This window comes from Cherax quadricarinatus, chromosome 10, assembly GCF_038502225.1.
Source record: "Cherax quadricarinatus isolate ZL_2023a chromosome 10, ASM3850222v1, whole genome shotgun sequence".
NCBI lineage: Eukaryota > Metazoa > Arthropoda > Malacostraca > Decapoda > Parastacidae > Cherax > Cherax quadricarinatus.
Window position 1 is genome coordinate 36,206,617 of NC_091301.1, and position 12,963 is coordinate 36,219,579.

At 40.2% G+C, this 12,963-nt stretch overlaps 1 protein-coding gene across 1 annotated transcript in view; it reads left to right on the plus strand.

Moving 5' to 3' along the window:
* Nucleotides 1–12,664, plus strand: part of IntS1 (integrator complex subunit 1) — an 89,078-nt gene extending 76,414 nt beyond the window's left edge. Inside the window, exons 7-8 of the mRNA XM_053799708.2 lie at nucleotides 8,451–8,570; nucleotides 9,824–12,664. Of these exons, the coding sequence (XP_053655683.1) occupies nucleotides 8,451–8,570; nucleotides 9,824–12,004 (2,301 nt within the window). The 3' untranslated portion in view covers nucleotides 12,005–12,664. The remainder of the gene's footprint in view (nucleotides 1–8,450; nucleotides 8,571–9,823) is intronic.
* The last annotated feature ends 299 nt before the right edge of the window (nucleotides 12,665–12,963 follow it).

Consider the following 12,963-nt stretch of genomic DNA (forward strand, 5'->3'; position numbering starts at 1 on the left):
TTCAAGGCTGGCGACATTGCAGACCTGGAGAGTGTACAAAGAACTTTCACAGCACACACAAGTACAATAAGGCACCTAAATTACTGGGAACGGCTGAAGGTCCTTGATCTGTATTCCCTGGAACGCAGACAATAGAGATACAGTGGACCCCTGCCTAACGATATTATTTCAATCCAGAAGTCTGTTTGGGCACCGTTATAGACCGAATTTGTTCCTATAAGGAATATTGTGAATTAGATTAGTCCGTTTCAGACCCCCAAAAATACACCTACAAAAGCACTTACAAAAATACACTTACATAATTGGTCGAGTTGGGAGCTGATCGTTAGGCGGGGGTCCACTGTACATGATAATATACACTTGGGAGGTCCTGGAGGGATTGGTACCAAACCTGCACATGAAAATCGCTCCCTGTGAAAGCAAAAGACTCGGCAAGAGATGCAACATTCCCTTGATGAAAAGCAGGGGTGCTACGAGTACACTGAGAGAAAACACAATAGGTGTCCGGGGCCCAAGACTGTTCAGTTGCCTCCCAGCATACATAAGGGGGATTACAATAGACCCCTGCTGTCTTTAACCCCTTCAGGGTCCAAGGCCAAAATCTGAAGTGGTGCTCCAGTGTTCAAGAAATTTTGAAAAAAAAAAAAAAATTATTTTTTCTTACAGAATTAAAGAGTATATTTTTGTGAGGGTAATAAGACAAAAAAAAAAATTCTGATCAGTACTTACCGAGATACAGCAGCGGGAAGTTGACCAAAAATGACCGGGTGGCGGCAACATCAGTGACTTCCACAAAATCCCATTTTTTTATTTTACATTTTTTATACTTTTTTCTTTTCTTTTCTATTTTTTTTTCTTTTTGTCTAATAACATTTGTGGCCTGTGAGACCAGTATAATGTATATTGTATAAGTGTACACTCATTGTATTCCACGCAATAACTGCACTAATTTGTTTATCATTATATTGCTTACAAAACTTGTTTACAAGTTTATTGTAAACAAAATGATGAAAATATTAGTGCGGTTATTGTGTTGAATACAACGGTACCATATAGTACCATATGGTACAATGGTGCCATAGGGTGCAATGGTACCATATGGTACATTGGCACCATATGATACAATGGTACCATATGGTACAATATGGCACAATGGCACATGATACAATGGTACCATATGGTACAATATGGCACAATGGCACATGATACAATGGTACCATATGATACAATGGTACCATATAGTACCATATCGTACAATGGTGCCATAGGGTGCAATTGTACCATATGGTACAATGGCACCATATGATGCAATGGTACCATATGCTACAATGGTACCATATGGTACAATGGCACCATTTAGTACAATGGCACCATATGGTACAATGGCACCATTTGGTACAATGGTACCATATGATATAATGGTACCATATAGTGCAATGGTACCATATGGTGTAATGGTACCATATGGTACCATATGATGCAATGGTACCATATGGTACCATATGATGCAATGGTACCATATGGTACATTGTGCCATACAGTACAATGATACCATATGGTTCATTGTACCATACAGTACAATGATACCATATGGTTCATTGTACCATACAGTACAATGATACCATATGGTTCATTGTACCATACAGTACAATGATACCATATGGTTCATTGTACCATGTACTATATGGTACTGTTGTATTCAGTACAATAAACACACTAATATTTTCATTATTATTTTGTTTACAATAGTTGTTTACAACAAAAATATGCAAAAATGTTGTATATTAGTAATGTTCTATTATATATTTACAAGTGTACAGGAACTTTACGTGTTCCTTGAGGTGGATGACAAAGTGCTTTGTCTTAGAAACTGCGGAGTCAGTAGCTAGCTTGTGTCGCCACTCACTCAGTCTTGGCTGGTGTCTCATGCCACCAACACTTATTGACCATATGGAACACGGTATCATATGTTACAGGGTACCATATGGTACATTGTACTATATGGTATAGGGAACCATGCAGTACAGGATAACATATGGTGCAGGGTACCATATGGTACAGGGTACCATATGGTACAGGGTACCATATGGTACAGGGTACCATATGGTACAGGGTACCATATGGTACAGGATACCATATGGCACAGGGTACCATATGGTACAGGGCACCAAATGGTACAGGGTACCATATGGCACAGGGTACCATATGGTACAGGGTACCATACAGTACAGGACACCATATGGTACAGATACAGGATAACTATAAACCATACCCCCGGCTGGGATTGAACCCGCGGTCATAGAGTCTCAAAACTCCAGCCCGTCGCGTTAGCCACTAGACCAGCTAGCCACAATAAGATTCATCCAACTAGGTATATTTCTACACCATAGGAAGGTTAGCACAGGCACCTCTGTGACCACAAATGCAAGTTTTTACAGACGAATCTCCAGCTAGCGTGGCAGTGACGAACTCTAGCTCAAGTCCCTTCACTGCCGTCAACATGACTCAAGAAATCGTAATGACACGATTGCAAATAAACCATACCCCCGGCCGGGGGTATGGTTTATTTACGATTTCTTGAGTCAGGGATAACTATGGAAATAAGTCACCCTGACTTTTTTGGGTTATCCTAGGATTTTATACGTATGCTGCTATGTATGATAATCTATGTAATTGTATTTCTGTATACCTGAATAAACTTACTCAAGTGTATGTGGCATCATAAGTAAGTTTATTTAGTTATACACAAATAAAGTTACATAGAATATCATACTTAGCAGCATATGCTTGGAGAACCTAGGATAACCCAAAAAAGTCAGACAGACTTATTTCCATTAGGGTCCCTGTACCCTGTACCATATGATATAATGTACCATATGGTACAATGTACTATATGGTACATTGTACCATATGGTACCATTGTACCATATGATACCATTGTATGACATGACACCATTGTACCATATGGTACCATTGTACCATATGGTACCATTGTACCATATGGCACAATGGTACCATATGGTTCAAAACCATAGAATTCGTCTTCAGCTCCACTTTCATCAGTCTTAGAACTGTAAGTTGTGAAGAGGAGAGTCAGAATTCTCCCGGAGAGTGAGTGGGGAGTGAGAGCTTCCTTGCCGCCAGGCACTATGAACAAAGCTACTTTGCCGGCGTTCCCACAATGCCATGTGGGCGTCCAGATTTTTTCTATGGTGTGCACACTGACCACCCAGACCCATTCTCTTAGATGCAGGCCTACCAGCCTTCTCGTGCTAAATTTGATGGCGCTAGAATTTTGGCATAGATCTACGGTTTGGACCCTGAACGTAAAGCCGTAGATCTACGGGACGGACCCTGAAAGGGTTAAGAAGGCACTGGACAGACACCTAAAGTCAGTATCTGACCAACCGGGCTGTGGTTCATATGTCAGCTTGCGTGTGGCCAGCAGTAACAGCCTGGTTGATCAGTCCCTGATCCACTATGAGGCCTGGTCTCAGACTGAGCTGTGGGGGCATTGACCCCTGAAACCTTCTCCAGGTAAACTCCAGATAAACACTCCAACAGCTTGTTAAGTCTCAAAAACCGTTTGTCTTCACTCCTGTACAGTAGGGTCCTGCTTTACGGCGTTTCACTCTACGGTGTTTTGCTTTACGGCGTTCGCTAATATGGACATTTCAAATTATGACCAAAACTCACTATATGGCTCCCCCCACCTGACTTTGTAATATGGTCAGCGCACCCCGCCCAGTTTCTTTACATTCTCCGTGAGCTCCGTGGCACGGCGTCTCTCCATTATGTCTGGAAGCTTTCCAAAATTTCATATGTTTTTAATAATTATTTCATATTTTATGTATACTCTGATAATTATGTTTATGTATACCTGTGCCTAAATATACTTACTGTGCTGGTATGCAGGTACACATTAAAATAAGTAAGAGTGTCTTATGTGTTGAGATGCTGTATTAGTAATGGTAATAATAATACTCAATAATAATCACCGAGTCTCATTAAATGTCATATATTACGTTAATATACACATTTTCATTAATCCATGTATGATATTTTTTCAAAATTATATAATAAACATGACACATAACATATAAACTTGATAAATACATCTCACAGTAATATAAACTCACAAAAATATGAGATGTGGTAGAGAGACGATTTGTATGTATGATAACAAGAATAACGTTTTCTCTAGTCCAACATCAGAGAAAATGTGTATACTATAATTGGGGGGTAACTGTAGAAAATTATTCCTTTCGTATGCCTTCACTCAGAACGTAATTACTTCTAATAATGGTGTTATACAAGAATGGGAGTGTTGCTCTTTATTTATTCTACTGTATCAACATGGAGACAACTTGTACACTATGTAACTAGTACACAGATGTGTACGCCTGGTTTGTTTACAAAACTTGTGTACGCCTGGTTTATTTACATGCCTCCGCACCTGCCCTCTCTCATGTACTCATTTTCTCTCTCGTTTATTTGTTTTATCTTGTTTACTCACCTCTGACCCTACATTAGGACTACAAATATTTTAAGGTAAGTAATGAGTTGTATTCTGAGCACCTCTGCAAAAACAGTGATAATGTGTGAGTGTGGTGAAAGTGTTGAATGATGATGAAAGTATTTTCTTTTTGGGGATTTTCTTTCTTTTTTGGGTCACCCTGCCTCGGTGGGAGACGGCCGACTTGTTGAAAAAAAAAAAAAAAGTAATGAGTGAACTGTATGTGCATTTTATCGCTCTGGGACACTTTAAATGTTATAGAATACATGTACATGTATTATGTGTGGGTGGGTTGGCCTGGTATGGTAGCTTGGCTGGCTACATACATACCACACTTGATTTCTTACAATAAATACTACTCATCTCACCCTAGATTAAGACTACAAATATTTTAAGGTAAGTAATGAGTGTACTATATGTGTATTTTACTTTTTTATTGTTTTTATTGTTTTTATTGTTTACGGCGATTTCTGCTTTACGGCGGTAGCCTGGAGCCTAACCTGCCCTGTAAGTGGGGGCCCTACTGTACATAGTCTTATGTTAATTTTTCATTTATTTTTTATTTATAATAATAATAATTTATTATTGTAACCACGAACGAGTGGTATTGATCAATAACAACACTGTGCTAGCCAAGGATTCGAACCCATGTTGTACTGGCCTGCCTCATGGTTAGCGAGAACCACATGACGCTTTAAACCACAGGACCACCCAACCCTACAAGAATGGCGCAGCCAGCACACAGCTGGCTGTTGGACCGCCATCCGAGGGCATACAGAGGTGTGGGAGCATTCTAAGCTAATTTCATTCTCATCCCCGTTTAGTGTACTAGCCTCACGAGCAGTATTTATATATTATTGTTCAAATCCTTGGCTAGCGCAGTGTTGTTATTGATCAATACCACTCATTCGTGGTTACAATACAGTGGACCCCCGCATACCGTACGCATCACATAACGTTCAATCCGCATACCGCTCGCTTTTATCGCAAAAATTTTGCCTCGCATACCGCTCAAAAACCCACTCACCGCTCTTCGTCCGAGACGCGTCCAATGTGCGCCCTTAGCCAGCCTCACATGTGCAGCCGGTGGCATTGTTTACCAGCCAGCCTCCGCGGTAACATCCAAGCATACAATCGGAACATTTCGTATTATTACAGTGTTTTTGGTGATTTTATCTGGAAAATAAGTGACCATGGGCCCCAAGAAAGCTTCTAGTGCCAACCCTACAGGAATAAGGGTGAGAATTACTATAGAGATGAAGAAAGAGATCATTGATAAGTATGAAAGTGGAGTGCGTGTCGCCGACCTGGCCAGATTGTACAAGAAACCCAAATCAACCATCGCTACTATTGTGGGCAACAGAAAGGCAATCAAGGAAGCTGTTCTTGCCAAAGGTTTAACTGTGTTTTCGAAACAAGAGATCGCAAGTGATGGAAGATGTTGAGAGACTCTTATTGGTGTGGATAAATGAAAAACAGCTAGCAGGAGATAGTGTCTCTCAAGCGATCATAAGCAAAAAGGCTAGGAAGTTGCATGAGGATTTAATTAAAAAAATGCCTGCAACTAGTGATGATGTGAGTGAATTTAAGGCCAGCAAAGGTTGGTTTGAGAGATTTAAGAAGCGTAGTGGCATACATAGTGTGATAAGGCATGGTGAGGCTGCCAGTTCGGACCACAAAGCAGCTGAAAAATATGTGCAGGAATTCATGGAGTACATAGACAGTGAAGGACTGAAACCTGAACAAGTGTTTAATTGTGATGAAACAGGCCTGTTTTGGAAGAAAATGCCAAGCAGGACCTACATTACTGAGGAGGAAACGGCACTCCCAGGACATAAGCCTATGAAAGACAGGCTTACTTTGTTAATGTGTTCCAATGCTACTGGTGATTGCAAAGTGAAGCCTTTATTAGTGTATCACTCTGAAACTCCCAGACCGTTCAGGCAAAAGAATGTCCTCAAGGAGAATTTGTGTGTGCTGTGGAGGGCAAACAGTAAGGCATGGGTCACTAGGGACTTTTTCTATGACTGGTTACACCATGCATTTGCCCCCAATGTGAAAGATTACCTAACTGAAAAGAAATTAGAACTTAAGTGCCTCCTGGTGTTAGACAATGCCCCTGGTCATCCTACAGACGTGGCAGAGCGACTTTATGGGGACATGAAATTCATTAAGGTGAAGTTTTTGCCTCCTAATACCACTCCTCTCCTGCAGCCCATGGACCAGCAGGTTATTGCAAACTTCAAAAAACTGTACACAAAAGCTCTGTTTGAAGGGTGCTTTGTAGTGACCTCAGAAACTCAACTGACTCTAAGAGAGTTTTGGAGAGAGCACTTTAATATCCTCAATTGTGTAAACCTTATAGGTAAGGCTTGGGAGGGAGTGACTAAGAAGACCTTGAACTCTGCTTGGAAGAAACTGTGGCCAGAATGTGTAGACAAAAGGGATTTTGAAGGGTTTGAGGCTAACCCTGAGAGGATTATGCCAGTTGAGGAATCCATTGTGGCATTGGGAAAGTCCTTGGGGTTGGAGGTTAGTGGGGATGATGTGGAAGAGTTGGTGGAGGAGGACAATGAAGAACTAACCACTGATGAGCTGATAGATCAACTTCAACAGCAAGAGGCCAGACCTGAGGAAACTGGTTCGAAGGAGGGGAGAGAGAAATTGAAGAAATTGCCTACTACAAAGATTAAGGAAATCTGTGCAAAGTGGCTTGAAGTGCAAACCTTCATGGGTGAAAATCACCCTCACACAGCTATTGCAAGCTGTGCTGGTGATTATTACACTGACAATGTTGTGAAACACTTTAGGGAAGTCATAAAGGAACGAGAGGTACAGGCCACTATGGACAGATATGTTGTGCGACAGAAGTCCAGTGACTCTGAAGCTGGTCCTAGTGGCATTAAAAGAAGAAGGGAAGTAACCCCAGAAAAGGACTCGACACCTCAAGTCTTAATGGAAGGGGATTCCCCTTCTAAACACTAACACTCTCTCTCCCCTCCTCCCATCCCATCAATCATCACCAGATCTTCAATAAAAGTAAGTGTCATGTAATTGTGCATGCCTTTTTCAGTTTGTGTGTATTAAAATTAACATTTCATGTGGTAAATTTTTTTTTTTCATACTTTTGGGTGTCTTGCACGGATTAATTTGATTTCCATTATTTCTTATGGGGAAAATTCATTCGCATACCGATCATATCGCATAACAATGAGCCCTCTTGCATGGATTAAAGTCGCTATGCGGGGGTCCACTGTATTATATAAATACTGCTTGTGAGGCTAGTACACCAAACAGGGATGAGAATGAAATTAGCTTAGAGGCTCCCACACCTCCATATGCCCTTGGATGGTGGCCCAACAGCTAGCTGTGTGCTGGCTGCGCCATTCTTGTAGGGTTGGGTGGTCCTGTGGTTTAAAGTGTCATGTGGTTCTCGCTTACCATGAGGCAGGCCAGTACAACATGGGTTCGAATCCTTGGCTAGCGCAATGTTGTTATTGATAATTATAATAACTTATTTTCCAAGAAAGTTCAGTAGTGTTAAAGAGATAGGTTACAGTTTATTCCTTACACGAGACAGTCCATTGTTATGTTATCACTAATTATACTACCTCGTATTACTAATCGAGTAAAATATTGAATACTTGCATTCTACCACTCTTCACCTGTCTAGACTTAAGTAGTCTGTAAGTGTATTAGGTTAAGTCTGCCTGAAATGCCTCGGCATGATAGTGACTTTCTTTGTACCAATCAAATTATGAAATGTAAACACACATTGCAACCTTAGCAAAGAAATAAAATTTTATTATATTATTATTAAGTGAAGCATTTATGGGTTTTTAGCATGATAAATAATATGCAGAAAGTTGAATAAAATTACTAGGGTCACTACTCGTATATTCTTTTATGATTTTAATTTGTGGAATTCTTTCAGGTGCAAGATACGATGCGAGTGTTGCAGCGTCACTTTAGCAGGGAGATTAGTAGACATGACCCAGATGGACCTTACATAAATGAGTTCCTCAGTAGCCTCAATGCTATAATGCAGTCTGTGGTATGTACTTTAGTGTAGTTCACATTATTAAGTTTTCCTTAATAATTCATATTTTATAATCATCTTATTTAAATAAAATTAGTAATAAATTTTTCATTTTCTAGGAGCTTGATATTTTATTATGTTAAGCCTTTCACTGTCGGTTCCGTAATATTACGGCTTGCAAGCCAGTGTCGGTCCCATAATACGTAGTATGCCAAAATTCTAGCGGCTTCAAATCTTGCGGGAGAAAGCTGGTAGGCCTGCATATGAGAGAATGGGTCTGAGTGGTCAGTGTGCGCAGTATAAAAAACTCCTGCAGCACACAGTGCATGAGAAAAAAAAACTACAACCATATTTTTCATTTAAAGCAGCGACTTTGTGGTGTATTTTCGTATGGTATTTATGTTTGTATTCTCGTTTTCTTGGTCTCATTTGATAGAATGGAAGATATATTACAGAAATATAGATGATTTTGAATTGTTTATAGACTAAAAGTACCTCAAAATTGAGCTCAAAGTAGTGGAAATGTTTGATTTTTGCCAATGTTCAAGAGTAAACAGATAACATCATGGGTCCAATACACATCAACTGGTGGGTATAATATGCTTTCACAAATATGCTGATATTATTTATACCATTTTTACAATAATGCGGTAGTCTGCATAACAGTAAATGTTTTGTGTGAATAAAAATTCAAAATGGAAAGCAAGAGTAATATAAGAGGGGCCTGGAGATGTGACTAATGAACAGAGAAAACGTTATTTTAGTGCTAGGAATGTTTGTATTGTTAATTCTGGACCCTATTTTGAAATTGGCCTTCTTTGAATTGTGTAAGAAATTGGCCACATTACGAATTTCTGATCACTTTATTAGGTAATTGAAATGGGTAAATGGGTGGTTTCTTGTAATCAGTCGATAGAACAAAAGGAGTTTGGGTGAAAAAGCTATGAGTTTGGTTGAATGGAACAATGGAATTGGCCAAAAACAGGACTCAGTGAGCAAAATCACTAATGTGTAAATATTGCCAAGACTACTAATTCGTGAAAGCCTAATTCCATAAGTTTTTCATCAAATTTCATACTTTTGGTGTCATTACCATCAGGAAAAGATTCTATAGCACTTCATAAGAAAAAAAAATTTTTTTTTTTAAATTCTTCGACACAGAGCAAGTTTGTGAGCAGGGATCGCGACAGTGAAAGGGTTAAGTTTGCCAGAAGTTAAACACTGTACAATATGAAACTAAAGAAGTTAATGAGAAATGTCTTTTTCAGCAACATGCTTCAAATTTTGTGGCTGGGCTACACGACCACTATATCCACTCAGCTTCACTGTTCCGATTGCTTAAGAACTTGCATAACAAGAAGGGATGTGAAAAATTGTATAGTCTCACTTGCCAGCTAGTTGCCATTATCTTGAGGATGGCACCTGAAAGGGTATCTCCCTTAACACGTGTTCTTCAGTCTTTCAACATCGAAGAAATTCAGTGTAAAGAAGTAAAGAAAAAGGAACCACAGGCAGAAATTGACATATCTTCTACTCAAGTGGTTTTGCTTCACTTGGCTGCCACACAGCCAAATAATTTAGAAAAAGAGATCTGTCATGTTGTGGGATGTGCTATGAAAGATGGAAAGATGGCACCTGTAGTTGGTGCTCTGTCACAACTCTTGTTGACTGGTGTCTCAGTAAAACACGATGAGGAGGTTCAAGTTGGTGCTAGTACAGCTACTGCCCTTTTGTTAGACTGGTTACAGGTGTTGGACCCTGAGTTGGAAAAAGGGTGTGATCAACTACAGCAAATTCTGCTTTTCAAAAAGCGAGGTGGTACTGAACGTAAGGAAGGTGGTTATAGTCAGGCATACCTCCTGGCTGCCTTTACACATCAAGCAAGATGGGACACACTAGAACATTGTGTACGTGCACTTCTCCATGTTCATAGTCCAACATTGGATCCTGCAGCAGTTTTGGGATTTGTCTGGGCTGTGTTGCACGTGCCCAAATTATGGCAGGGTAGGGAACGTCGTACACCTCGCCATGCTCCCCGAGAAACTTTAGTGTCATTTAGTGCCTCAGAAATTGTTCATCTATCTCAGTACATGATAGCAGAATGCCAAGCAGCTATAGAAGCAGCACGTGGTACAGCATCTTTAGAAACCCATTTGCCTTTACTACTTCATTATTTAGATGACTCACCTTCTTCAGTTCAGGCTGTTGCAGAACATTTGGCCGAAGTTTCTCAAGGGACAGATTCATGTGGACAAGCAGCTGGACATCTGCTTTATCATCTTTACCTGAGGATGCCGCGAATAATATCGTATTTAGTACCAGGTACAATAAATAGAGTTGTATTAGCTGGTGCATCTGGAGGCAGAGCTCAGGAAAGTGGGGCAGATGTTGCATTACACACACTCCTTACCATGCTTGCTTCACCTCAGCCAGGTAAAGAGTTTCTCCGACGCATGTGCGATTTGGAGTTTGCAGTTCGAAAACAGGCTGCATCTCATCCACTGATAGTACTACGTCATCTTCCTTTGCTGGCTGCTTCATTAAAAGGCACAAACCACTTGCATTTTACAGCATTGCGAACTAGCAATTACCTAGAGTTGTTTTCAATGGTACTGGGTGTATTAGAGCTCCTGCAGCCTCTGCTATTTGCACCTCAACATCATTCAGCACTAACTCCAACATTAGATAGCTTTATGGCTTTATTTAAGGCACATCCTATCATCCAAGATCTTGACCATTTACTGGTAAGATTCTCATGCCTTCTGATGGAGTGGGTAGGTTGTCAGGGTGGACCAGCTGGGGCTTACTTATGCTCTCACTCCAACTTATTAGCTACGCTGCAGATTCATCACCCTGATATTGCTGCTGTTCGCTCTCTGGCTGCTATTGCTGCAGCTCGTGGCATGGATCAGCCCAAAGAATCTGCTTCAAATCAGATTTGTGGTTCAGATCCCAGTTTGTCATTTGGGGGTTTCCATGGCCCAATGCCACCACCATGGATAATGTCCCAAGTTGAGGAACTCCAAGCTAGATTGGAGGCTTCACGATTCCCAGAAGATCAGCTAGAGATTCTCAAGAAAATTATTGACTTGCCACTTCCCTGGGTCAATGCTGCCCTGCCATCTTTCACACATACATTTTGTGAAGGAATTGTCAGTGAACATAAAGATGTTAGCCGTTTATGCTGGGAATTAGTTGCTCGTTTGTTACACCAGCGTCCTGCTTTGGGCGGCCGTGTTGGCCAAGCTGTGCTTAGTGCCCTAAAGAGTGAAGATAGTGGTGTGATAGAGACTGCCTTGGAACATCTCCCTGAAGTCATTTTACTTTTGCATGATCAAGCAGTTGACCTAATGAGTACAGCATTTATTTCTACACTGACAGCCTCATCCAGTGCTACAGCTTGTCTTAGTGAAGCTCTGACTTTGCTTCACCTACACACAGGAGCATAAATATTTTGCTGTTTTAGCTAGTGGAAAAGTGATCAGTAGAGAGTTAGGATCAAGATTCATGTGTACAATAATATTTTTTATTTTTATTTATCGGTGGGATGTGGCCAGTTTGTTGAAAGAAGAAAGATCTTTATTTATAAAAATTCATGTAGTTCATGATACTGGTGAGGGGTCTCTTGATCCAAGGAATTGAACCTGACTTCCTCCCTTCTTGGATCAAACCAGATTTTCTCTCATTTTCGTAGGTGATGTATGACCTCAGAATCTAGTTCCTTCTGCAACATCCCCTGCCCATGATTGTAATAATAATTTGTTGAGTGTGTTTACTTACAGTTTTAAGTAAAATTAATATGTATTGTAGGGCTCACACAGTGCCTGGGGAATGCGAGGCAATCAAGCTTGATTCAAGGAAGAAAAAATCAAGTCTGGTTCCTTAGGTCAAGGTACCATTCACCCCTTGAGAGGTATTACAAAATAATACATTGTAAAATACAGAACTGAAAAATAAGGTTGAGCAAAAGGAGCATAAAGGAAAGTGTTTATAGAAGCAGTTTTTGTGCAAGTTAAAAACTATGTAGCTGAAACACTAATGATTGTAGTGTGTGTAAAATAGTGTAGCTGTTAACTAAAAATATACTGTTACTATATACATATATAAAGTTGTTTTGTATTAACCAAATATGCTGCAGATAAGTAATTCCTCTTGAGTAATATTTAGCAGTTAGTTGCTGTGGTAAAGGGGCTTTTGATCCAGGGAATTGAACCTTCTCCCTTTCCTTGGATCAAATCTGACCACCCCCAACCCTCCTCCTTTTGACCTTATAACAATAATCTTCATTTCTACAAGTACTTATACAAGGTATACAGTCCTAGCTGACATCAACGACATACTACTATATAGAAAGCCCCTTGTTATGCAGAGCATTTTGGGAAAATTGGGGCAATTTTGTCCCAGGATG